The 25,724-nt window shown below is 37.8% G+C and overlaps 3 protein-coding genes across 11 annotated transcripts in view; 1 reads left to right on the top strand and 2 right to left on the bottom strand.

Annotated features, from left to right (window-relative positions):
* AK7 (adenylate kinase 7) overlaps nucleotides 1–10,729 on the bottom strand; it is a 29,135-nt gene extending 18,406 nt beyond the window's left edge. For 4 of the 5 annotated variants that reach the window (XM_069018212.1, XM_069018215.1, XM_069018213.1 and 1 more), the window contains exons 1-8: nucleotides 10,630–10,729; nucleotides 9,898–10,074; nucleotides 8,652–8,760; nucleotides 7,593–7,687; nucleotides 6,758–6,868; nucleotides 1,887–1,970; nucleotides 1,223–1,311; nucleotides 609–699 (exon numbers count right to left, since the gene is read on the bottom strand). In XM_069018212.1, the coding sequence (XP_068874313.1) occupies nucleotides 609–699; nucleotides 1,223–1,311; nucleotides 1,887–1,970; nucleotides 6,758–6,868; nucleotides 7,593–7,687; nucleotides 8,652–8,760; nucleotides 9,898–10,074; nucleotides 10,630–10,719 (846 nt within the window). In that variant the 5' untranslated portion in view covers nucleotides 10,720–10,729. The remainder of the gene's footprint in view (nucleotides 1–608; nucleotides 700–1,222; nucleotides 1,312–1,886; nucleotides 1,971–6,757; nucleotides 6,869–7,592; nucleotides 7,688–8,651; nucleotides 8,761–9,897; nucleotides 10,075–10,629) is intronic. The other variant, XM_069018214.1, reaches the window with a different exon arrangement.
* Nucleotides 10,730–11,601: 872 nt separating this feature from the next.
* GSKIP (GSK3B interacting protein) lies at nucleotides 11,602–15,471 on the bottom strand. 2 transcript variants are annotated; one of them, XM_069018210.1, is made up of 3 exons: nucleotides 15,305–15,471; nucleotides 14,088–14,346; nucleotides 11,602–13,480 (listed from the first exon to the last, which is right to left on the bottom strand). In XM_069018210.1, the coding sequence occupies exons 2-3, from the start codon at nucleotides 14,343–14,345 to the stop codon at nucleotides 13,322–13,324; spliced, it is 417 nt and encodes a 138-aa protein (XP_068874311.1). In that variant the 5' UTR covers nucleotide 14,346; nucleotides 15,305–15,471; the 3' UTR covers nucleotides 11,602–13,321. The 2 variants fall into 2 exon arrangements, with proteins under 2 accessions (XP_068874311.1, XP_068874310.1); XM_069018209.1 differs by lacking the exon at nucleotides 15,305–15,471 and having other exon boundaries at nucleotides 14,088–14,354.
* A 63-nt stretch (nucleotides 15,472–15,534) lies between these two features.
* Nucleotides 15,535–25,724, top strand: part of ATG2B (autophagy related 2B) — a 47,110-nt gene continuing 36,920 nt past the window's right edge. For all 4 annotated transcript variants that reach the window (XM_069018206.1, XM_069018208.1, XM_069018207.1 and 1 more), the window contains exons 1-6: nucleotides 15,535–16,143; nucleotides 19,597–19,759; nucleotides 21,585–21,737; nucleotides 22,715–22,817; nucleotides 23,697–23,859; nucleotides 24,334–24,513. In XM_069018206.1, coding sequence (XP_068874307.1) covers nucleotides 15,982–16,143; nucleotides 19,597–19,759; nucleotides 21,585–21,737; nucleotides 22,715–22,817; nucleotides 23,697–23,859; nucleotides 24,334–24,513 — 924 coding nt within the window. In that variant the 5' untranslated portion in view covers nucleotides 15,535–15,981. The remainder of the gene's footprint in view (nucleotides 16,144–19,596; nucleotides 19,760–21,584; nucleotides 21,738–22,714; nucleotides 22,818–23,696; nucleotides 23,860–24,333; nucleotides 24,514–25,724) is intronic.

The raw sequence follows: 25,724 nt of genomic DNA, 5'->3' as shown, positions 1-25,724 counted from the left end.
AAAGGACACCAACCACTCTCCTTGGGGTGCCTACCTGAACCAAAGCACAGGTTTCATCTTCTTGTGAGCTCCCTAACACACTGTTTCATTAAACTCTCTTTGATACAACCGAAAAAGAATGGGCTCTCATATTTGGTGCTTTTGTAATATTTGCTCAATCTACATGAGCAAGTGCCCTATGAGTTGACTCACTGTCACAGTGGATAGCTCACCAGTGTCATCCAGACTACTTCTAGACTTATTTTCAAAACTCTTGGAAAAACAAGTTATCTTCCACAAAATGAAGGGAAACACATGATAAAGACTGAGTATCTAATCACAGTACTGTGAATCCCATAACAATTCTCCATAACTTTCTTAGGTAAAATTTCTATTTAAGTTAATGATAATACTGCAAAAATTAATTCTGCAAGATCAAATAATGTATTTTTTTCAAAGGACAGAAGTCTTAGAGGATTTCAAAATAATCTTCCATGTAATTTACAACTCAAGATAATTCAGGAAGGCCTAAGAACTTCTACTTCAGTAAAATATATAGTTTTAAAACCTTACATATAGATATCTTAAAAAATAAAAAAGAAACTCAAATCTCTTATCAACTCTCTTACCTTTACTAATTCTTCAAGCGTGTGCATTGATGTATCTACTGCAAGTATATACTGAAACTCTGGCCTGTGGTCTGCTACATTTTGCAGCACTCTGAAACATAGCAAGTACAGCCTGGGCTGGTACCTGGAGAAGCATCCCGGGCTTTCCTTGTTAAATGCATTACAGAAACAGTACCAAGAGTCTGCAAATTCTTGCAGAACATTTCAAAGCATATATATTTCATATATATTTTACTTATTAAAGGAGCGCAGATATACATTTCATTTGGAAAGAAGAATGAAAAGCTATGTCTGCAGAAGATATTATCTTAGTCTGCTGCAGAGTCCAGAATCCATTTCCAGTTCTGTGCCAGTTAACTGGTATCACGCTCTAGACTGAGCACGACATGTTGTTTATTAAAAGCAAAGCACCAGTGCAACAGTCAGATAAGGTTTCCAGAAGGCACATCTACCTCTAAAGAAACTGAAGGCTCTCTTTGACTCACTTAAAAGGGCCCAAGAGTGACCTTAATCCAACCCACCCCATCTAAAAGCCTCAGTACTCTCTGTGAATTTGGATTTGTTACCTAGCTAGGTATCAATTATTGCTCAGAGAATTTTTTTTTTCCACTTACGCTGCTAAATCACAAATATGAATGGTTGGAATAATATTGTTTCCATCTCCAAAAACAGGTATTGCAGGAGTCTCACCAAGCCAACACATCTGAAAATACAGAGAATAAAGTGAGAAAAAAGGTTACTTTTAACTAGAGCTAAAAAAGGAACATTTGATTACCATGCAAATCTGTATATTCAAGATTTAAAGTTCAGTCTATTGAATAATTACTGGAACTGCAGTAAAGAAGACCACTGTTGAGAAATATTGATAGGCAGCCTAAAAAACAAGAATTCTTTTTAAAGACTATTCTTTAGTCTTGACAAATATTACTTTGAATCACCCAAAAAAACAAATGCTTGCGGAAAAAAAAAAAAAAAAGAGACTGTAATTTTGAGAAGAAAGACATTTCCCTGGATTCCATTGATATGACAGACATGTTATCACTAGAAAGTACATATGGAGATACTGTTCAAAAACCACAGAAATATCTAAGAAAAAATAGTGTCAAAAAAGAGAAAAACATTTCCACTGTGGCTAAAATATTTCAAAAGGATCAAATAAACAGTTCTGCTAATGAAAGCATTAAGCTTATGATACCAAGGCTGCTAAAAATGGATTCAATTCCAGTGCAGTTTGCCCCTAGAAAGTAAATGATCCTTCAAACATAGTTGGATGTCTACCTTAAAAAAGTAGTGAAAGAGTCCTTCCTCAGCTCCATATTGATGTCCTGAGGCAACAACATAAGTTGAAAACTTTTCTTTGTTCTATAAAGTGAAATCAGTAAGAAAGTTTTTATTGAAATCTGGTACTGCAATTGGGATACAGGCTTACATTGACTCTTGAATACATATGCACTAAATATACAAAATATACAAATGTGTATCACTTCCAAATTGTAACTAGATCAATTTTTGCATATCGTGTAGCTTCCTGAGTCATATTGTTATTACTTCCTTCAAAAAAAGCTGTCTGTCTACAGCTGTCTTCAAAAAAGAGATCTGCCTACATTAGAACAAAAATTATAAAATTAAAATAAAATTAAGAGTTAAAAAAGTAGGAAGCTAAGTAAATCAATTAAGTGAACAGGATAACTCATGTTTCTACTTTCTATTTTCAAGAAAAAATAACTCTGAAATTCATTGCAGCTATTTTTTCAATTGTATTATATTTGCATTTGGCTGCCTAAAGGAGCAGAAAATGCTAGATTATTGATTTCACAATTTCTTAACTTTCATTTTAATGCACAATTTAAAAAAGAAAAAAAAATCTTTGGATTATTTAAATGTTTCCCTAACCATACATTGTGATTAACCCACATATTTTTGTCTGATCATTATTGTGCACTGTCATAAATTTGCCTGTCTGCTTGGACATAGATGTTACTGTTTGTATCAATGGTGAGGATGTTTATACAAAAAAAAAAAAAAAAAAAAAAAAGATTTTTAAATTATCTGAAAGGAAAAAAACTTTCAAGGAAGTCTTTTGAATTAGTCACTTTGAAATTTTTAAGATGACACAAAATTATTAAATAATTCTCATGCTGTAAAGATCCTAGACATTATATATCTCCATCATACAATGTAAAAGAACCTGCTTTTATCAGCAGTTGGAATACATGTGCAGATTTGGGATCTACTTTTTTTTGGTGGGGGGCAGGGGGGAAATGAACCTTTTGTTATCATCTAGATCATATTTCAGAAACAGAAAAATAAGGCAGGTCTTAGCCAATCTTTGATTATATAAGCAAAGCTTCATATAACACGATGACAAGCTGCAAAGTCAGTGTGTTGTATCTATGCATTTTTATCTACAGACTTACAAAGTGAAACTTTGTTATAAAAACTACTTCAACTCACTTGAATTCAACAGCTTGCTATTAATTACGAGAAACACTAAGATTAGAAGACATTACAGATAGCAGAAGAGCTTTCATACTGTAAAGACAGCTGCCTGTTACAAACACTGTTAAGGCCACAGAAGGACTTTGCCATGAGCTAAACACAGAAGGGAGCTACAGGATAACACTAACTCCAGGCATGGCAGGGGCGAGATCTGGTTGGTACATCCTGGTTAATGCACGTGGACAAAAATTCCTGCTGTGGCAAACAGTGTAATGAAGCAGCTGCTCATAGGCATATCAGTGCTCAAAGATCACCCCTAGTTATGGGTCAGATGGTAACCACCACTGAATCACTGAAGCCCTCCTGAATATGCCTCCATGGATACCTGGAACTTGGACTGTAAAATAAGCCACCATGGGCGGAAACTTGAGATAAGATAAGATAAAGGTGGTACTACTGTCTGGCTGTTATCCCAGGGGGACTTTAACAAAGCTTGGGGAGAAGAATGTTTTGCTGATAGTGACCACAAAGAATGCAGAATTTCCAGGCCACAAGGAAAGCCAGCTCAGCAAGTGTGCTGAAATCAGCTCTCACTGGGTAAAAGGTAATTGTGGCAGATCGTGACCATCAACTCATGGCCCACTGCTGACCCAAGAAACCCATCAACTCAAAAGAAGAGAAAGACTGAGCATGGGACTAATTAGCATTAGAAGTGTGGGAATAATTTAACCAACAGATTAGGAGAACTATATAGCCAATGAACATTAATTCCTTTGTTTACTAAAATGTATAAACACGAAAAGTTTTGAACTACCTTGAGACCCCCATCACTGAGAAGCCCAGTATGAAGAAGGACCAACGTGATGCCACTGGATCCATGGGTGTTGGCTATCTTCTGCTTGATCTCTTCTCTGTTTTCTTTCTTTCTTTCTTTCTTTCTTTCTTTCTTTCTTTCTTTCTTTCTTTCTTTTTCTTTCTTTCTTTCTTTCTTTCTATCTCTCTACCTCACATTCATTGTTAAATAAAATCTGTATCATTGACTTCAGCATATGGTCTCATTTGCATCTTAATTTGGGCAGAGGCATCTCTCACTACTCTGGTCTTAACACACAGAGTTTGCTTGGGTAATACCATGACAGATACTATTTGTATCTAAGAGCAGCAGCTTCCAGGGTTGCTCTGGACAGACTGCAAACATGTCCCAGAAGACACGTAGTAATTTCCATCTCCTAGCAGGAAAAACCTGCTTCTTCTGATGCACAGGAGGTGCTATTTCTCATTTCCCTTAAAAAGAATGTAACACAGGATTTTCTTCCATGTACCTTGTGCTGATTCCTGCCTTATGTGAAGGCAAACCGCAGTTTGGCACAGAGTACCATATTTCACTGAAATACAAACCTCTAAAACAGGTTCAGTTCTAACAATACTTACTTAGTGTCACAAGCCACCCATATGAGAAGGTACTACTTGAAGTTACCTGGCTATAGGTAATTTAAAAAATAAGGCAATTCTTAGGCATGTTGCTGTTCCACTCGGCATGTTTAGTCCCGGATGAGGAATGTCACGTTCCCGTGTATAGCTCATTAAAGCCACTAGGTGTCACTTTCTAGCTGGGATCATCAGTTCCAGCTGTGGTTGTTTTACGCTTGTTTGCTTGCTTTGTTCTAATAAATTGTTTAAAGTTAGAAAGAGGTCTAAATGGATTCTGGAACTGTGATGTCACTGAGAACAGAGCTGGGGGATTAAGATCTTATCTGCCTCTGGTAGGCAGATACTTCTCCAATGATTCTGAATTTGGCAGAACTCTGGAGATTCCAACTTCTGAGAAAAGCAATACAGCCTGAGTGCCTTGAATGCCACAAAGGTAAAAGCAAAAAAACTGCTAATGATAAAAAGCAAAGACTCTTGAACTCAACTCTTACTAAATTGAAATCAAAAAATAGGTGAGAGATACACTACTACAGAGAGGTGAAATCTTGTTATAAGAAACAACTTCCATTAAATTGCACTCTGAACAGACAAGGCTTACAAAACCTTCTATTCTTGGTGCAAGAGCTTCTCTACCTGGCTGACAAGACTGATGAATCCTAGTGTGAGCTCTTTGCAGGGAATGATAACACTGTAATTTCTTTCACTGATGGCATGTTCACTAGATATCACTGAATTTAGAAATAAGTAAGGACTGTAATCCAGAAGTCTCCAGCCGTCACAGGAAGCCAAAGCTGATTTCATGGAAAGAACATATGCTTTGGAGCCTTTCTGTTCCAAAGTGCTGACAGAAACTACCCAGGGGCAGTGATACCCATTGATGCTGACACTGGAGATCTGGAGGAAAAGGGCTCCATTTGAAACGATTACAGCAGGTAGGTATTGAAAACACTCAAGTTGCTTTATCATGTACTGCTTCTCTGTCTTCTCAACAGACGTTCAGCCTGACAAACACTTAGAAGCTAATTATATAAATACTTTCGGTATGCAGTGACTCAGTGCTTTGGACTAGTCAGAAAAAGTCAATAGTTCATCTGGATATTAGGTGGTGGCAGAAGTTAACACAGGCTTTGATGGATGCTGTTTAAAATTTTCATGTTTTTAACATTGCAAGTGGGAAACTAATCCCATGGTCTTATAAATCCATGTTAGCACAGTAAAAGAAAAACCAATTTACCACCAAATTTTCAAGCTGTAAACCAAATTTTTACTTGTATTCTGTACTGTTAGACCTATGGTAGAACAGAATATTATTTCTAGTGCTATTTTCTCAGCAGGGCATAAGATGACACATGCATGCTCGAATCAAAGAAAAGTTTGTTTTCATCCTGTTATTAGCTGGATAAATTTCTGCAATGGACATTGAATTATATGGATTATGGGAGACTCCTAACACAGAAAAAGAATGACCAAATGACACCTTCATCATCCAATGTATTTTGTTGTCTTCCTAACCTCCTCACTACTCCACCACTAATGACAACAGCTCACATTTTCCTGAATTGCAAGCTGGGCCACTGTTGGTATTTATTTAATAATAGTTCTTAAATACAAATAGAGGCATAGTCTGTTCTCTAGTAAGATTAATAGTCTAATCAGATCAAAGCAAGCAAAGCTGAAGGAGGGGATTTTAAAACACATGAAAAGTGATAACATATTTTAGCTATTCTGTGTCAGCTCTATGGCTGTGATTTTAAAGTGAATTATAGGGTGGAACAAAAGTCAAGAAGGCCTCTGCTCCAAGAGCACAAACTATCCAGGGACATGCTAGGTGTGGCCAGAACATCTTAGTATTTAAATGAGACATAATACTAACGCAGCTTGGCAATACTTAAAGATGCTGGTTTTCTTTAGACCTGTACTAATATCCCATTCCTCTACAAGCTTTCTTCCTCAAATCTTTCCACACACAGACCCCAGCTTTGATTCTCCCTGGTACAACCAAAGAAACTGTATTTTTTTAAGATAAGCATGACTTGCTACCTACCTAAGACAAAGAAAGGACAGAATTTGGGATTTATATTATGCATACACTTGGGTTTCAAAAGATGTTAAAGTATTCTCTGTACTACTATACTTTATTAATAATTTATATCAATATTTATAAAGACAAGAACATACTCTTAAAACGTATTCACATGGCTGATAATTTCCATTACAAAGATAAAGCTCTAAATAAGAAAACAAAACAACTTATTTTTATAAAAAAGTTCTCTACATACAGTTTTCCCAAGTTTCGCAATGTGTTTTTCAGCATTTATGTAATCCATAAAGCTAGGATGAGATTTTCTTTTGCGAAAATCTTCATCACTTAAAGGAGTCTCAGGATTTTCCTACAAAGAAAAAACTGTGACTGTTATACATTTCTTAGAACAATTTTTAAAGGCCTAGATGGTTAAAGTAAGTTCATTAAAAGTATTTTAAAATCTCTTTTGTGTTCAATTGAAACTCTTCAAGATTCTGAATTTGGTACTTGAGGTTCAACATTTTCAAAAATGTCATTATTTCAATTTCAAATTGCACAGTAAAAGATTTTAAACTACTTTTTATATTTTAAAAAACATTAGTTTTTATTATCTATATCATTACACAAGGTTGAAAAACCCTATTTCTGTAACACTGAATTCGAGAATTGCAATAGTGTACTATAAAGTGCCCAACATGGCTCCTGAAAACACTTTACATATATCAACATAAAATGCATCTATTTTAATTACGTATTTCATTAGATACGCAGTTAATGTGCAATTTTTTTAATGACTGAAAGACAGTGCATACTGTGGTTAGCATTTGTCTTGCCTCTTGACCAAGCAACTCCTTATGTCTTTCTGTATCATTATAGCCCAATGCCTAAACTTTTCTGTCAGTGAATTATACTGAGCAATTTTGGCACTAAGTAGTGAATAAGGGTGAAAGAATCCTAAAAAGCGCCTCACTTTATTAGCCATCATTGAAGCACACACCTGAAATACATTGTGTATTTGAATGTAATGAATATTTTCCATTAAATGGCAACATTTGTTTAAAAAAAAAAAAAAAAGTTTTGGTACTACTTACAGGGTCAGGGGGTTTGGTATTTCCCCAAGTCATTATTGTTGAAACGAGGATGAATAACTTTTGTTTTGCAAAAGTCTCTATTTTCTTATGTAGGGCTGTTAAATGAAAGCAAGAATTTTGTTTTAAACTGTATTATTCAAACTGTATTTTTGCTTTTATATAAAGGTCCTGTATACACATTTATATCAATATTCTATGTGATATATCTTTTTAAGCAAATACTCTTTGAGTTAATATCAAATAAAGATAATAAATCAGGAAAGATAACAAATAGAGAAATAATGGTAATAAAGAATCAAATTATTGGGAATTGACATAATCTCCACAGGGCTATATATCATGGGGAAAAAAATCCCCAACAAAACAATCTATACTAGGAAATGATTAATCTTTATTGACTGCTGAAATACTGAAAGAAAGTGCAAAAGTGTCAGTTTTTCATGATAGGGAAAAAAAAGCTACTGAATGTAAACAAATTTTATTTTAATATCAAGCAAAATAATGAATTTTTTGTTATGCAAATTATTCTGTTGCCTGAGTGTTCATACTATAAAGAGGAAAGCATAATTTAGTTTAGCTATCATATAAAGAATGATATTGCACTCTCACCATAACAGGATTCCAGCTGCCTATTAGAATTCAGATGTAACAATAAGGAGAAAGTTTCCAAATACTTTTTTATTGACTTTTAAGAAAAATAATCTTAAAATAATTATATAAAATATTGAAACATTCTTTGAATATCACAGGAGCAAATTTTCTACCCACCTCTCGATGCAATAGATGCATGACAGTTATTTAGGGAAATTACTGCCTACACAGATGTGTCATTTAAAGAGTTGGACCACTCCATGTCTGCTTCTCTCCCTTCCAAATGTGACAGTGCATTCCATAGTTCCTTGCTATTTAACCAAACAATTTGAACAGCATTTCTCCATCAAGGAACCCAATTTTATATTAAAGTGAACTATGAATCCCTGATCATTTCATTATACATTTATGTCAAATTTTGATGGCTGAATAGAAACCAAGTTTCTGTTCAGGTATAGCTATACTAACCAGAAGCAGCCCACGTTGCTTCCTCAATTTGGTGTACATCCTCAGTGATATTATATACAACAATTTCACACTCAAGCAAGTGACTTAAGAGTGCTTCTCGAGAAGAGACCTAAGGGAAAAACAGTTAGATTCTGTCATTAGAAAAAAAAAAATCGTCCTTTTCAAGTTTAACTTCTGGATAGAATGTGGTTTTCTAACACTAGGATGTTGGAATTATTCATAAGATAGTTATCAAACTTTTATCTGTCAGATACAAGGAAGCTGATGAAATGTAAATTAAATGCTGAAGATTCTAATTTAGAGTACCCATTAACAGAGATCAAAAATATGGACTCTTAAAGGTATTTTAGGATCCATATTTTTGGTGCATTTTTGAGTATCAAAAAATATCCGTTACTTGTCCAGGTATTTTAAACAACTATCAGTTGGCAGAATGGAGAAGACAAAAAAATGTCCATTTCCTTACAAGATAGCATCCTGTAATTTTTATTAAGTCTGCAGATTGTCTGTACCAATCAGACATCAATTTGAGCAAATCCAGGAAACACTTTGGGCAAAAGCAGTGGTTAAAACTAAATACTGCCATCCATAATTTCCTGATTGAACAGTTCAGCTGTATAGACACCCGAATAAAAATTTTCAAATATTTGACAAGTTTCTTCAGTAAGAAGAATAATAATCAGTTTATAATAAGCAGTTTGAGACAGAGGCAATTCTAGTTTCAGAAAACTAAAACAAGCAACAAGCAATCACATTCATAAGAGCAAGACTCCTTTAGTTAAACTCTGGACATACACATCTTTATACAAAGATGTAGGTATTCAGAACAATTAGCTGCTAGTGAAAGCTGTGATTTCAGTGAGCAGTCAGGGGGCACACTAACTTTGATTCCAGCACCACTACCTTCAAAATTGTGATAAAAGACAAAAAGAAGATGAGAAATACTTGAGGTGTAAGCTTTGAGAGAAAAAGAAAGTAGACCTGTGGATCATTAAGATAGATTTTTTAAAAAAGTTATGAAGAGGACATAATCTGTTTTCTGTCTGAGTTCCTTCCTTGTACTATTTGCTGTGTCAGACCCAGAAGAGAAGAAGCCAGAGCGTACACAGGAAGCAGAAGGAATAAAACAGATATATACAGCTCCCAGCAGGAACAAAACACCATTTTACTAGTGAAGGTCATTTTACATGATTCGTGATATCTCTAATGTTGCCTAATGGCAATCTGAAATAAGACTCATACTTACTACATAAGTTTCCTTTGCAAAACGTGGATTAGTACTCCCTGGTTTAGAAAGAGTACCCACTATTTCATAGATTTCCTCATTTGAGGTAGTGGGAACCTCAACATCTGAACCATTTTCATCTTCTTCCTCTTCTTCTGGGCTTCCAAGGGTCGCACCAACAACACAGCTGGATAAATACTGCAATATACAAGACACGCAATTTGTATGCAAATACCTATTGAGCCCTACACAGCTTCTCGTGATCCCGAGAAGACACCAGCACCGTATGACCAGCCCTGCTCCTGTTGTTGGTAATGCGACTCAGAAACAGCTTCCCATTGAAGGGAAAACCTTAGGGACTGCTCAGCCGCAGCTGGAATGTTTTGTCTTGTGCCCTACGCCTCAGAGCCGAAGGTGCTGGCGAGTCCCTGGATCTCCGCTCCGCACCTGGCTCCTCTCGGGCAGGGGTTACCTCACAGGGATGTTGGTTATCGCCCTCCACAGCGATCAGCTGCTGCCTGAACTCGCCCGACCAGCTTTATCCACACCTCCTGCTCCCAGCTCTTTATTTTCCCTCCCCATTGTCTTAACGCTTTAGTTGCTCCGGTGCCTCTCCTCAGCAGCTATTTCAGCTGACGCTGCTGCCCGCCGGGCCGTGCTCCCCGGGGACCAGCCGCGGCTCCCCAGCGGGGGGCGGTGCCTGAGGCAGAAAGAAGCGACGGCCGGAGCAGCTGCGGGCAGCCCCGCGGTCACCTGGCCGATGCTGCGGCCGCAGTAAGAGTCGAGGTGGTTGAGGAAGACGCGGCGGCCCGGCGGCGCCTCCGTGGCCGCCATGGCCGCCATGGCCGCAGCCCGGGACGCGGCCCGTTGCCGCGCGACCGGCGGCGGGCGCACTTCCCCCGGCCGCCGCTGGGGGCGCCCCGCGCGCAGTCGCTGTGCGCAGCCGGCCCGGCCGGGACACGCGCGGCGGCGGCGGCCTCGCAGTCTGGGACGATGTGCCGCAAGACTTGTGTGGTGCTGCCGAGACAAAAATAGACTTTAATTAGGTTATCAGCCGTGCTTTCCGAGAGCAGGCAGGCTCTGGAGCTGCTTAGGCGGTTCACAGATTTACAGCTGCATCAGCACCACTTACTCAGGGCTCCGGACAGTGGAAAGTACTGGCAGCTGAAGGAACCTCTTGAAATTCTCCCTCGTCAGTGCTGCAGAGACGCTCCGTCCACAGGGGCAGCAATGCCCCAGTGCAGGCATGGGGGAGCATTCTGGTCATCCTCAGTGACCCAGAAGTGGTGGAATGACATCCCACTTTTGGGTTAACGCTCCAATATAGTTGTAAAAAATAGCACAAGTTTCTTCTGTTAACACCTACAAAATACCTGTTTTGAAAGTATGCTTTTAATAAGCACACAAAATGACGGTTTAAAGACCTCTAAGACAAAAACAAACAAAAACCAAAAAAAACAACCCAACAAAACCAAAAACAACCCCCCAAATTTAGCAATGAAACATTACTTTGGCATTTTTCCACTTCGATTTCTAACAGTCCAAATCTTTTACAGTCACATCCCTTGTTTTTTCATGACAAAGTTTCAGCAGATACAAGTTTGCAGTCAGTTTTCCAAATACTTGACAGCTATTTAAATTTTTTCTAAGGGCATGATGACTTCAGTTGTTCACTCCCCACTTAGCAGTAGCTCCACCCCCCACAAGAAAACTGCAACGCACCGGTCCATTTATTTAATTCTTTAGTCATTGAAATTGAACAAGTAAATCAGTTGTAAGGAAAAATATTCGAATATAAATTTGCTAAAGTACATTCTCCTCACAGAGGACTAACCACGTGCCACAGACCTGTGTGCAAAAGAGAGCCTATGAACAATTTTTGGAGCATGGAAGCCTACCCTAGGGCAGAGGAGTAGTTTCAGAAGTTTCAACCCAAAAAGATAATAAGCAAGAAACTAAGCTCTTGAAAACAGAAGCTCTAATTACAGTTGTCTTATCATAGTTGCACATTGCTAACCCAAAGCCATTACAAAAGCTTCACTAGGCTTGTCTGATCAATATGACTAACCCATAGCGGGTAGAAGTCAACATAGCTCTACTGAAGTCACTGGAATTTGTGAGAACCAATAAATCTCTAAATGTGGCTCCAAAAGAGCTACTACATGTACTTGTCACAAAAGCATAGAAGAATAATGGCAGGATTGTTTAAATAAAGATACACAAATACAGAATAATAGAAGAATACAAAAAGTATGAATGTCACAGAATGTCAGTTCAACTGTACAAGCATTTCTACCCAACTCTAATTTTTAAAAAGTCTACCATTCAGTACATACTTGAAAAGATACAGCAGAACAATAGATTTATAAAGAGAGTTGTACCAATTTTTAAGTAGAAAATACAAGTTATATCTTCCAGCTTGTATTAGTCTTAGCAAATTTCATACAGCCTTTGGTTTCAAACCAATACAATGCAATTAACATTACAGTGCTTACTTTAGTATTCATTAGGATAGGACATTGTACAATTGAGGGAGAAAATGTGAAAATTGGGAGTACCAAAGTCCTGTATTATAGAAAGTAAAGGCTGAAGCAAAAATACTCTTGCGTATATCCTGTACATCCTGAAAACACACATTCAAAATAGTAAACAGGCCTCCCAAGCCTCTCAAACAGTTGCAGTATAGCATACATATATACAGCATATATAACAATTTTTAGGAAATGTGTAGCCCATCAATTCTGTGCTTAATCATTTGTGGTTCAGACAATACATTCATATATAAGCAGTTAATCTCATTTATTATTTGGAACTTGTTGGTTGCCATAGACAAGAATAGATCAATTAACGCCGAGCCTTGTTTTTACTCAGATACTGCCACTATGTAAGCAATGCTCAACTGCTGAAGAACAATCTTTCCTGCTACAGAGCTGAGAACTTTCAGATTTATGTATAGCAATTCAAGCAGAAATTCTTTGCAGAAGTTTTCCAGTTATTTTTTCAGTAACTGGGTAGAGCAAGTAGTTACCTTCTATTTTAAAAAGAAGGCATGAAAATGATCAGTAAGCACAAAGAATTACTACTTATATCTATAACATTCAGTCTCTTTTAGTTTTGAATACTAAGACTTGGAAAAGAGACCAAGGTTTTTGAACATTGTATGGAGCAACTTACATGCTCATTTACAACAAAAAGTAAAATCAAGAATTTTTTCCATTATTTATCAAAGTGGCTTTTAATAACATTGTGATATATGCAAATCCATGGTAGCAAAATGTTGTGTAATATACTTGTTATAACATATAAACATTATATAATAATGTACTAATATGAAGTAGATTTTAATGCAAGAAATGAAGCTCAAGATGTTTGTAAGGAAGAGCTCAGTGCTTCACACGAAGAATTCCTTCTGGCACTAAATCCTCCTCATTATCTGGGTAAATCGTTACTGACTTTCTTTCTTCAAAGCTTCTAGTCTTTGTAGTAGTGCATTTCCAAACACCTCTCGATATGCAGGGCTGAGAGAGTCCAACAAGGAGTAGACAGTTTCATGGTATGGAGTTTGCAGTCTGTCATCAGTCTGATCAAAATCATAAGCTACTACCTGCAACAAAAAATTGGGTGGTTAAATTTCTGTGGTGATGGATTACCTTGGTACACGTAGCACAACATTTAACTTTGCCAATCAGGGTAGTACCGGAACGTGAGAACCAAAAATACTGGATTTAAATCACAGTCTCTGCTTTCTACAATGGAGCTTACTGGTTATACAGTATTTAAGCCAATTTCACATACCTTTTGTCGAAAATTCAGAATATTAGTAAAGTACCTCATTATCATCTTTGAAAAGAAGACTCACATCTGTGTCTGTACAAAAATTAAAAATGGTGCAAATGTATAAATGCTGTATTATGGATTTCTTTGCGTACCTGAGAAACCCAAATACTGACGCCTGTAACAAATTGCTGATTTTATCTTTGTCATTTTGTACCTTATATAAATTCCTGATTTTTTATTAACTTCCCTTCTTGCTTTGTTGGAAGTAACTAGTTAAAGTTCCCTTTTCTAGAAGAAAACATGTAGATCAGGCTTTCATGAAAGTACAAGAGGAGTAGGTGTAGTTGTCAGTGAAGTATTTTACTAGGCACCTTTTGAATATGCTCATCGTTCAAAACAAAGAAGTTTAAAAAATTATAAACAAATTAGTTTACCCTGAGTCCTGCTTCAGTGAGCTCCAGACAGTATCTGTTCCTTTCCCTGGTTTCCACATTGATATATGCCACATCCTCTGCACAGGGAAGGGTTTTTGACACAAACATGTTGCTGACGGCAAACAAAACATCATTTACAACAGCTTCAGCTTCTAGTCTCATATCTTTCACATCTGTTCCTTCAAAGTCTCTATAATCAGAATCCTCTTCAAACCCTGTATTATTGGGCAACTCCATAGGATTGCAATCAGTCTCCATTCTGCACATAGAAACATTTATTTTAGATTCATTATAACACTACACTCAATAGATATTAACACCATAAAACACAAGTTATATTTTAAGCAGACATATTTAATATTGTCCAAAAGAAAAGGAAACTATGAGACCCAATGACTTCCATAACTCATGAAATGACAGTCTAGAGAACTCAAACCCAAGATATTCAGAACAAGTCCTGAAGAAGACTACCCGAACATTTAAAAGCGGTACCAGTATCACTGAAGCTAGTTTTTCTTAGGCAAATTAACTCGCATTCTATTGCATAAGACTCTGTTATGATTCAGCAGTCATTAATTCTGCCCTTTGCTGATCCAAATGCAGGAGGAAGACAAGTCATGCCTGGAAAAACTGAAATCAATAGCTGCAGAAAACAAAAACCTACTGTTGGTGAATATAAGGAAGACTTAGAAAAGTCTGTGGATCAAATGGGTTATCAGAGACTTTAAGCATTAACAGCAGCTGTTTGTTACAGTCACCAAAGAATAAAGCTCCTGTTCATCTTTTAGGCACAACTGCCGATACATTTCAGAGACACAGTCTGCTGGTCTTTGCGAGCAACTGGTACCAAAACGGGACAGCCCCAGCGGGGTTACCGCCACCGCTCCTGCGGTGGCACCGCGGGTGCCAGTGCCGCCAGGAGGCTTCAGCTGACACCCGTGGAACCAGGCTGAGACAGCAGGGAAAGCCCCTTGGGACGCTGCCCCGAGAGCTCTGGTAGCTGAGCACTGCTGCCAGGAGGAAATGGGGGCTGCCAATCACCGATCGCAACATGCGAGACATTCACTCCACGAGATCCACCGCTTACTGCCAAATCCCACCTTGGACCTACAAACAAATTTCGAAGAAGCTGAAGGCAAGAGCGGAGCTGGATACCACGCCGCGTAGCCTCCCGCTCCCACGGACCACACCCCCGCCGCGCCCCGGAGCGCACCCACCAGAGCCAGCAGGCGGCCGAGGCCCTGCCGCCCGACTCCGCCCGGCTCCGGACGCACCCACCGCACCGCGCCGAGCCGCTCGGCGGACAGCGCCCGCCCCGCTGCTTCCCGGGCCGCTCCCCGGAGAGGCGGCCCCGCCGCCACCAGCTGCGCGACGCCTTCCGGCCCCGCCGCCCCCTCCCGCGGCCGCTTCCGCCCCCGCCCCCGCCTCCTCCGCTTGGCGACGCCACTTCCCGCACGTCACGGTGCCGGTGGTCGGCGAGGGGGCGCCGGGAGGAAGGAGACGAACAGTCGCGATCGGCCCGGCCGCTCTCGCCGGCGGCGCAGAGCTGACGGGGAGGGGCTGCCCGCCCGCTGGACCCCGGCCCCTTCCCCGCGCAGCGCGGCTGCGGCGGCCCGGCCGCGGCCGCCGGGAAGATGGCGGCGGTGTCCGAGTGAGGATGGAGCTGCTTGTCAGCGCCTCTTCGCCCTAGGGCGGGCAGTGCCGCCCCGCCGGGGCGTGAGGGGCGGCGGTGGTGCCGCCCGGCAGCGGGGAGCCCCCGCCGTAGCCCGCGCCGAGGGGCGAGGCTTGGCCTGGTGGCCCCCGCTCAGCTCCCTCGCGCCTCCGCTCTCCGCCCGCCGCCCGGCCCCAGCCCCATCCTGCCGCCCGGCCTCGCGGCCCCCGGCGTGCAGCCGCCATGCCGTGGCCTTTCTCGGAGTCTATCAAGAAGAGAGCCTGCAGGTATCTGCTGCAGAGGTACCTGGGCCACTTCTTGCAGGAGAAGCTCAGCCTGGAACAACTCAGCCTGGATCTCTACCAGGGCACTGGCTCCTTGACGCAGGTCCCTCTGGATAAGTGGGTAAGAGATGCTGGCGCTTCACCCCCTCGGCTCCTGCTGCGTCTAAGGGACCAGCTGATTCTCTGCCCCCGGCTGCCACCCACTTTATTTTCAATACCCAGCCTCCTTTATGCAAAAAGTTATAACCATAATTAGCATTTATTCCAGGGAACTGTTGTTTGATTTGCCAGCACTTAAGGAAAAAAAAAAATCTGGGCATTTGTTACAGATATGTTTTTCTAGCTACGCTTCGATTGCATAATTTTTAATTATGAGAAAGGAAACAAAAACTGAAAGAAGGCAATAGCTGCTGATATTTCAGAGAAAATGAACTAATGTAGCCCAAACTACCAGAAATCCCTGCAGTTACTGAGGAGTATGTTTACTGACTACTAGAGATGATGAAAACAAAGTAATCCCTGTGGTACCTATGCTTTGTGTTTGTCTTGGAGACATCTTCGTTCTTAATGATAATATTATGCTGAGCTTAGTCTGTGTAGATCTCTAAAGACTGTTCTCTAGTCTTGTAGTGGTGAAAGTACTTGTTGACAAAAAGAAAGCTGATTTTAGCTGGAGTTTGCTTAGCAGGTGGCCTGTCACGCTCCAGTCCTCACATGTATGTTTTTTATATGTGTGCATCTATACACAGATATGTATCTTTCCAGCCCACTGTAAAGGCAGACCTTTGGATTACCGTGTTTGTAATATTTCATAAAGGTTCTTGGTTTAATTGCCAATGTCACTGAATTCTACCTGTCAATCGAGTCTGTCATGAGGAACCTTTAGCACTGCAGTATATCAGTCACTGACTTCAGCGTAGCGTAGATGATGAGCTAGGTCCTTTGCTTTATTGTTTTCCAAAACACATTTTTGTTAGAGTATATACTGGTATTAGGCCACGGAGGGTAGGTACATTTTAAAATACTTGGGAATATATGATGTTTTCAAGTAATGCTTTTCCAGTTGTTTGTGTGAAAATACGTTTGAAAGTGGTAGGGGGCGGACGCTTGCGGAAATAATCAATGTTATCAGTGTTTGAGTTGGACTTTGATTGTTGTTTGCTTGTTTGTTTCCTTCTTTTCTGGCTGTGTCTGCAGCTTGTTTTCTGTGACAGGCTTGCAGTGAGGCTGCCTCGCTTTAATGGAGTTGCTATGCCCTCTAGTGGGTATCGAGCCCTCTTTGCGAGTCGAAGTGATGCTATTTAAAGTGTAAAATACTTTGTAACAAAGCATTTACGGGGGCAGTACTAAATGAAGTGTTCATGACGTACACACAGTGATTAAGTGAATATGCAGTAATGCTTAGGTGATCCTCCCCATTTGTGGATCAGCATTTTTCTGTTCCGCTTGTAAACAATGTCACGTTTGAGGTTCTCTGCACGTGACTCGCATTTATGACGGATTGCAAAAGCAGATGTCGCGGAAGTACTACAGCTCTTTTTTCCCCCTAGTCATTGTAACCTTGTTCTCAGTGAATCACCACGATGACTGGATTTTGTACATGGTATCCATTTTTGTGGATACTTCTCTTCATCTCAGCACCGTAGATATTTTAGCCAACATTGTATATTTCTAGATTGTAGAGATATGTAGGAATTCCTGGGGCTGTTAATGTTTTGGGGCCTGGGCTGTTTAGAAGAATCAAAATGTAATGCGTGGTGTTTGTAGTTGAATTTTAGTATACATTAAATACTACTTTTGTGGACTGTTGGTCAATAATGTGGAAACAAGTCCTGATGTGAAGGCTATGCTCCAGTTTTAAAATTTCACTTGGAATGCTCTAATTACTTCCTTCTAGGAACAGCTGGGCTATATATGAAGCAATCTAGCTCAAGAGTACTTCAATTTTCTTACTTTTAGATAGTAAATTTCTATTTCAAAATAATCAGCAGTGTACTAAAATACACTTATTTTTATCATCATGCACATGGGTAGCAAAAAGACATCCGAGTCAGATTTATTCAAAATATGGTAGCTAGCTTACTTTCTGCTATAGCAAATTACTTTGTAAATTTGTTCAAGTAATTTAAATGAACCTGTGGTATTTTAAAATACGGTTTTCATCTCTAATAATTATTTTTGCCCTATCTTATGCTATTGCCAAATGTATAATTCTTAAATATAAGTTCAAATATGTTCGAGCTTTTATATTATTTATTTTATAAAATTTTAATGTCAATGAATTTTAGTTGATTATTTGATTCCTAAATAATTTCCCAATAGGGCTGTTCAGGTTCTGTTTCTTTAAAGTTGATGTCTTTTCCTGCTGCTTGAGTGGACTTTGGAACAGAAACTAGAAAAGCTGAACATGCAAGGCAAACAAAATGCTGAAAGCAAAGTTATTAAGAGCATAAGGAGAGCAGCAAGTTAATAAGATGGGAAAGTTGGACCGGGACACATAAGAATTAAAAATGTAATTTTCTGAAAACTTATTTTCTTTATTGTTAAATTTTTCTATATAATTGGAACAACATTTTAAATACAATTAAAATGGAAAACAACTTTTAAATCCTTATTTTTTTCAAAAGTTATGATGTCGAATTTATGCATTTTCTCAGGTAAAGTCAATGGCCTTGTTCAACTCAGGAAGGTCAAAACCACACTTTTTCTTGACAATTGAAGATTATGTCCTATGTCCTATTATTACAACCCCAGTCTGTAGTAGGGTCCTGTTTATATTGGAAAGTTGCACTTAATGAATTTGGTATGTGAATAGGATTGGGATTTGTTTTATTAAAGCCTGGGTACTTCTTGTCTAAGAACTTCAGTTTTAACTACATTTTTAAATCAAAGCGCAGGCAGGAACTCCCCTTTTTTTAGCATAAATGTGAAGAATGTGTTTCATCTATATGGTTGTAATGAAACTTCTACAGAGAAACGAGGGAGTCTTCTGAGGATTGTGAAAAACTTGAAAATTCTAAGTTACTACATTAGAACTGGTCTGATACTTTGGGCAACTTGATGGTAGCAGTGTTAATAATGCCACTATAAAAGACATGATTTAGAAATGGCAAATATATTACACAGCAAGAGAGGATTGTTTGGGTCCATTGTTCCACTGTCACAGAGAAATCATTACACTGAAATTACATGCTATGAAATGCTCCTATCACAGAAACCAAGTACTTTTTGTGCTTTTACTGTCAGCCTGCTTACAGTTTTCTTCAAGTACTGCCAAAGAAAGAACAGATTAACTTTTGTTAGTACTGTAGTATTTATAAGAGTAAGTTAGCAGACATTTTTTTTTGTATAATGCAGAAATACAGATTATGCAGCTACCACAGAGCAATCTGTGTTATTCTGAAAGCTAGGTAACTGCAATGGAATTGAAATACTTGAAAGTGTCTTATTTTTTTTTGTTGGAGTGTAATTAATTTTCTAGTAGCCTCAAAGTGTTTTATTTGTTAGATGCAAAATTATGAATGTGATTTTAAAAAACATTATGATTTTTAAATTTAATTTTATTGTCTTCTAGTGTCTTAATGAGATCCTGGAGTCTGCTGATGCACCTCTGGAAGTCACAGATGGATTTATCCAATCAATTTCTTTATCTGTCCCGTGGGGGTCATTGCTGCAGGATAACTGTGCATTAGAAGTAAAAGGATTAGAGATGGTCTTCAGGCCAAGGCCAAGGCTTGGTAGGCTTATTTTTTGATTTTAAAAAAGGAGATTCTTTACAGTTTTTCAGAGTCAAAAGTCTACCCTTGCTTTAGTCCATTCTTAGCCTTATTTAAAATGTCATTTAGTTTCCATACCTTAACGATTGAGAATTAATAAAGAAACTCTCAGGTGTGCGTCAGTTGCTTGTCAACTCAATTAGTTGTTGCTCTGTTAAATAACTTAAAATGCTTATAATGTTCCTGCTGTTGTATGTCTTCCAAGCTGTTTAAGAACTATAGATATGGAAGTGTGGGAAGGAGTTTTTGCAGCTCGTGTTTTTGGGTGCTGTTTGCGCAGTGCTGTGAGGCAGCATTGGTAGCTGGCTGTCGGGTGCAGCAGGACAACACCATAGTGTAGGACTGGGAGGGGGGTTATGGAGGTTCTGGCTTTCTTTGACTACTGTAGGCTAAAAGATGCATCTTGTGTATTTAGAGAACAACAAATACAGTTTAATTGCTATCACAGTCTGAAATGACGAGTGAAATACTACCTTTGATTATAATGCTGAGAGGATTGACTGAGATCTTCTAGCTTGTCTGTATCCCCATGTTTGGTACTGATCTAGTTTAGATTGCTCTCGTGATAAACTTTTACTGGTCATCAAACTTCCATAAATTCTGTGGAACACATAGTGCATTTTTAGTTGTGAAAATTGTTTGAATGTCTGAAGGATTTTAGTTTGGTTTCCTTCTTGTAGCATAGAGAAGATAGAAGAAAACATTTTTTTAAACAAATAAGGAAGAAAAAAATGCATAAAACCTATTTCTTGTCTTTTGCAAGTTACCTTAAATGACTTGCTTACATGTACTCTACATTTCATCCTTAGTTGTTTAATTGGAATTAAGTTTTGAGCTATGTTACTTTCTGATGTAAGATTATTGCTTTTGAAAGAATGGTAGTATTAGGAAGAAACTATTATTTCTTCACTTGCATCCAATTAGTTCTCTTTGACGCACAGTGTTTTATAATAGAGCAAACAGAGTAGAAAAAACCCCATGGTGCTGGTTTTATCACACATCTATAGCCACATGGATGTTTCCAGACCTGAATGCTTAACTGAAATGTTTTGCCTATTTAACACGTTTGTATTTGTAGTTTTATTTTTGTCTGCCTATACTAGAGTGTGCTAGTTGCATTTGATTAATTTTTCTAATCCATAGTTTAATAGTATTTGCTCAGAATGGCCTTGGCATTAACTGATAGGAATGCACTGTCAATTAAGTTAATCTGGCTGATGAAAAACTTGTTCATCTTAATACCTGCTATGCTCTTGGATGTTATTATGTTTTACTCACTATGTCAGGTCTGTGTTAGGCTTTTAAAACACGTTTTAATATGCTAAGACAACATCTTTAACCTTGCTTAGTGTTTTTCCATGTAGGATATGTTTCAAGAGGAATACAAAACCTTGAAATAATCCTTAAAAATACGACTTACTTCATTTTGCCAATTATCCCTGCAAAAACATACCAATATAGTGAAAGAACTCCAGAAATCATTTAATTGCTTAAATTACTTAAACCACTGCTGAAAATTGATTACACTGTTGATTACCTGATTTCATCTTGTTTATACTGAGTTTTCAAATACCAGAATCTTACCAATGCAGTCTAAATAGATTACATTAATTTTAAATTAATAAGGTCTATAATGAGAGATTGTAACTAAATTTGTTTTTAAGTATGACTTCTTACTAAGCTGTTGAAACTCTTTTCTGGGTGTGCCAAATGTATTGCTCTGTTTTGTCTTTATAGTTTCATAATGTTCATAGTTTAATTTATTAAGACTTATTTTACTCCACAGCATCTGGTTCTGAGCCCATGTATTGGTCAAGTTTTATGACCAGTAGTATGCAGCTTGCAAAAGAGTGTCTTAACCAAAAATTGACAGATGAACAAGGAGAAGGGTCCCAGCCTTTTGAAGGACTTGAGAAGTTTGCAGAAACTATTGAAACAGGTATGAATCAATTATTGAGATCTGAATTAACATCTGAGATTTAATTAGTTTATGTTGTGTCTCAGTTTTACAAAATGGCATCTCAACTTCCATAACTTATCTGACAAATTTTCACTTGTTAGCATTGCTTGTAAAATTTAAAGAGGAAGGCAGGACAGTTGATTTTGCTTTTGAAGTGGGGAAAAAAGCCCCATTTACCTACTAAAATATTTGTATACTTCCCTCAGTGGACAGATTGAACTCTGTTTCAGGGTAAGTTGGTGTTTGTTTACACCAGAATAAATCCAGCTAAATCTGTGCCTGAAGGATTGATGACATGTCTTAGTTTTGGAGATGGCAGTGTAATTAATCAATTGCTAATAGTGATGCTGTTGAAGGAGAAATGGAGAATGTTTTTTCAGCTGTTTTTATCCAAAGCTGACCTGTTATGTTTTATGCATCTCCATAATCACACCATGTTGCTAGAAGTACTTCAAAAACTGGTTTTTGTGGGAGGTGGTTTTTCTAAGTGAAAGAAGCTAAGGGCTTATGACCACATTATGCAGTGGAAAACCTAGTGCAGAAATGTCTGAGCTAAGGGAAATACTTAAAGTCCCATCTAGAGATGGAATCACTCAGTCCAGGCAGTGTTCTGCTGCAGCAATGTTTAATAGTTAAGACATGGTGCACAAAGGTGTTACTTTCTTTGAGGATCATCCACACTGAGCTACAGAAAAACTTGGTTTGAGCTGTCACTTGCTCAAATATCTGAGCCTTAAAGAGCAGTTGTATGCTATGGATGTACATATTGGTCATTTAACAGGTGTTTGTATTGTCTTTTGAAGCCTTGTTACCTTATTAAACTCACTTGATTCTTTTCACTGAAATAAATATTGAAAACTTAAACAAAATCAAAGACTTTAATATGGTTACAAAAGTAATTGTTTAGTAACTTGACTTAATTGCCTACACTGTATTTTTTTGTTTTCTCTTTTAAGTTCTAAGAAGAGTGAAAGTTACCTTTTTAGATACTGTGTTGCGAATAGAACATGTGCCAGAAAACTCTAAAAGTGGAGCAGCGCTTGAAATCAGAGTTGAAAGGTAATAATTTTTTTTTAAATTTGTGGATGGTTTTTTTTCCTAAGGCACTTTTTGCCACTTCCTGTAAAGTACATTATACTTATGCACACATGTTCTTAGTATACAGTTAGACACTAGCTCTTGAGCATCTCTTTTATAATGCCAGTGAGCATCTTCCTCACTCAGATTCCACTTAACATGTTTATACTAAAGATATTTAAGCATTAAATTAGAAGAGTTGTGGTTTTTCCCACAAAACTGTTTTCATCAACTTCTACAGTTAATGAATAGCATTTCTCAGATGTTCAACACCCAGTGTATATTGTTGGCCAATCAGGCCATCTCTTCAATTTAGAAAAGGGAACTGACCCTTTTGAGTAAGACACTTTAAATGTTTTCAGAAAAAAAGGTACAGTCCTGGAAAAAAACAACAAAACTGAAAGATTTTAGGTCTTATGTGGACTTTTAAAAGAGCCCATGTGAATTCTGTAATTACTTTGAGCATGAATATGTACATATTCTTAATGTAGATTATTCTCAACCTGTGGGAGACTGTAATCATACTTTCTTGCAAAGTATTGAGATCAGTATAGAATAAAATTGTTGCTTACTGAGAATTGCTAATGAAATATATTTGGTTTTAAACATTTATGAGCTTCAGGTTGTTGTATTCTCTGAAGTATGTTCACACAGGTAACATGTTTTCCTGTGGTGTCCCATAGAAAAGTTAAGATTTCCACCAATTCCCACAGAGTGGTGGGTTCTCCTTTCATGACAGTGAGCAGCACTATAAATAGTACGAAGAGAGAGACCATGTACAAACTTAAAGGCTAAAAGGCACAAGAGAAGTAACAATTTGCATGCACCCACTGTGTTTATTTCCTTTCTTTTGTCTCCCAGGACTATGTACTGTGATGAAACTGCAGATGAGTGCTCCGGAATTAATGTACATCAGCCCACAGCTTTTGCTCACAAATTACTGCAGCTCTCAGGTGTCTCTTTCTTTTGGGATGAGTTTCCTGCATCAGCAAAGTCCTCCCCAGTGTGTTCAGCTACACAGCTGGTAAAAATAAATACATTATATAAGGATGTAAATTGATGAAAGAATATATTGTTACACTAATATATAAGATTAATTCTGAAGGGTACTGGAGTTGAACTTGTACTTGAATCTGTGTTTGATAAGTTTTATAATCAGTTCCTGTTGATTTTGAGAAGAGGCAAGGAAATGGACTTTAGGACTGAGTAGGAGTTAGGATGTATTGTACTGGTTGCAACTTTAGGAACTAGAAATTTAAGAACCCTGCAATTCACTATTCTGTGGAAACTTGCTCTTCTTTTTCCAAAAGCCTAATGCTTCTCGTTCTATGTGCTTTGTTTTTTCACAGTTATCAATACATGTTTTTAATGCCATTGTCAAATTTTTAGTTTGTAAACTGATTATTTGTGTGATAGGCTTATTTGAAATGCTTGTGTTTTGCTTTTTTTTCTTAAGAAATGGGATACATTCTTATTCCTTTATCTGTAACTTTTCAAGGCAACTGAACCAAAGCTTTCACCTAGCTGGAATCCAAAAATCATTTATGAACCCCATCCACAATTAACAAGAAACTTGCCAGAAATTACTCCTTCTGACCCTGTACAGATCTGTAAGCTGATTGGTAGAATGGAATTAAGCCTAACATTAAAGCAAAATGAAGTCCTTCCTGGAGCTAAGGTTAGTCATGCTTTCCTGGTCTTTAAATGAGTAGTTCTTTAGAATTTTTTTCTTCTATTACATATGAAAAAGGTGTAGGATTCTCAAGGGAGCAGAATCACTTTAGTTTTTATGTAGATTCTTTACATTCTAAACAAATAAGAATGTCTAAAAAGACATCTTTACGGTAGCCAGAAGAGTCAGGGCACACTGAAATCTGTTAAATGAGAATTTCTGTATGTTAGAGAGAGACTGAATTTAAGTGTTCAAAACACAAGTAGATCTGGCACTTTGATATGGTTTAGTAGACATGGTGGTATTCAATTGAAGGTTGGTCTTGATGGTCTTAGAAGTCTTTTCCAACCTTAATGACTCTCTGTTCTGTGAATTTATGTATTGGTATTACTTCTGAGAAAGTTATTCTATTTTCATTAATCTCTTGCTACTATTCATTTATTTATTTTTTTCTTGTAGAACTATGACTGATTTGCCCACATAAGTGTGGAATGTTTAACTGGTGGTTGCTTAAAATCACTTTGGTTTTAAAAGGGTATAACTTTCTACAACAATACAAGTAAATTGTAAATTATTGATTAGACTGCAGCATTATAAAACTTACACAAACATTTTCACTTCTAAATTTTTATGTTGAAATCTATAGTAAATCAAATAGTAATGCCATATTTAAATGCTACTAGTAAAATTAATATTTTATTTGACTTTTACATAAAGATACAGGAAGCAAAGCAGTTGAAAATAAAGCCCTATTTTTTCTAAAGAAGTGAGTATATAGGTAAAGTTGTGTAATATATTCCCCTTCTCTCCAGTTTTTAAATTGGCTGTTGACCTGTCTTGTATAGTGTACCATATTTTATGGAAAGCATAAAGTTTTTACTGCAGTAGAGAAGAGGTTTTTTTACGTCCAGCAATTTCTAGTCAATCTTTAACTGTTCTTGTTTATTCAGTTAAGGAGAGTCCTTGAAAAGTAAAATAATATTTTTCTTCGTGTGAAATAGAGAAATGCTGCCAATTTCAAAAGTATAAATATACTAAAAATGCCTTTATAGTTTTCAGAAGGTGCTTACTTGAATATCTCATAATTAGTAACTAAAACTATGTTTTTTATTACTTTGGGAATTATTAAAGAAAAAAAAAACCAATTAGCAGATTAATAGAATTCTTGATTTTTCTATTATGAGATTGTGTATTTATTTTAAGCTAATAGTCAATGA

The sequence above is a fragment of the Aphelocoma coerulescens genome, chromosome 5, assembly GCF_041296385.1.
Source record: "Aphelocoma coerulescens isolate FSJ_1873_10779 chromosome 5, UR_Acoe_1.0, whole genome shotgun sequence".
NCBI classification, from domain to species: Eukaryota; Metazoa; Chordata; class Aves; order Passeriformes; family Corvidae; genus Aphelocoma; species Aphelocoma coerulescens.
This window is presented reverse-complemented; position numbering and strand designations above follow the sequence as displayed.

Bases quoted from the DNA above. Each gene is read 5' to 3' on its own strand.
- GSKIP (XM_069018209.1), bottom strand. From the start codon at position 14,354: ATGTGCAGAATGGAGACTGATTGCAATCCTATGGAGTTGCCCAATAAT. The intron at 13,481-14,087 runs GTAAACTAATTT...TTTTTGTTGCAG, and splicing joins TCACTGAAGCAGGACTCAGG to GTAGTAGCTTATGATTTTGA.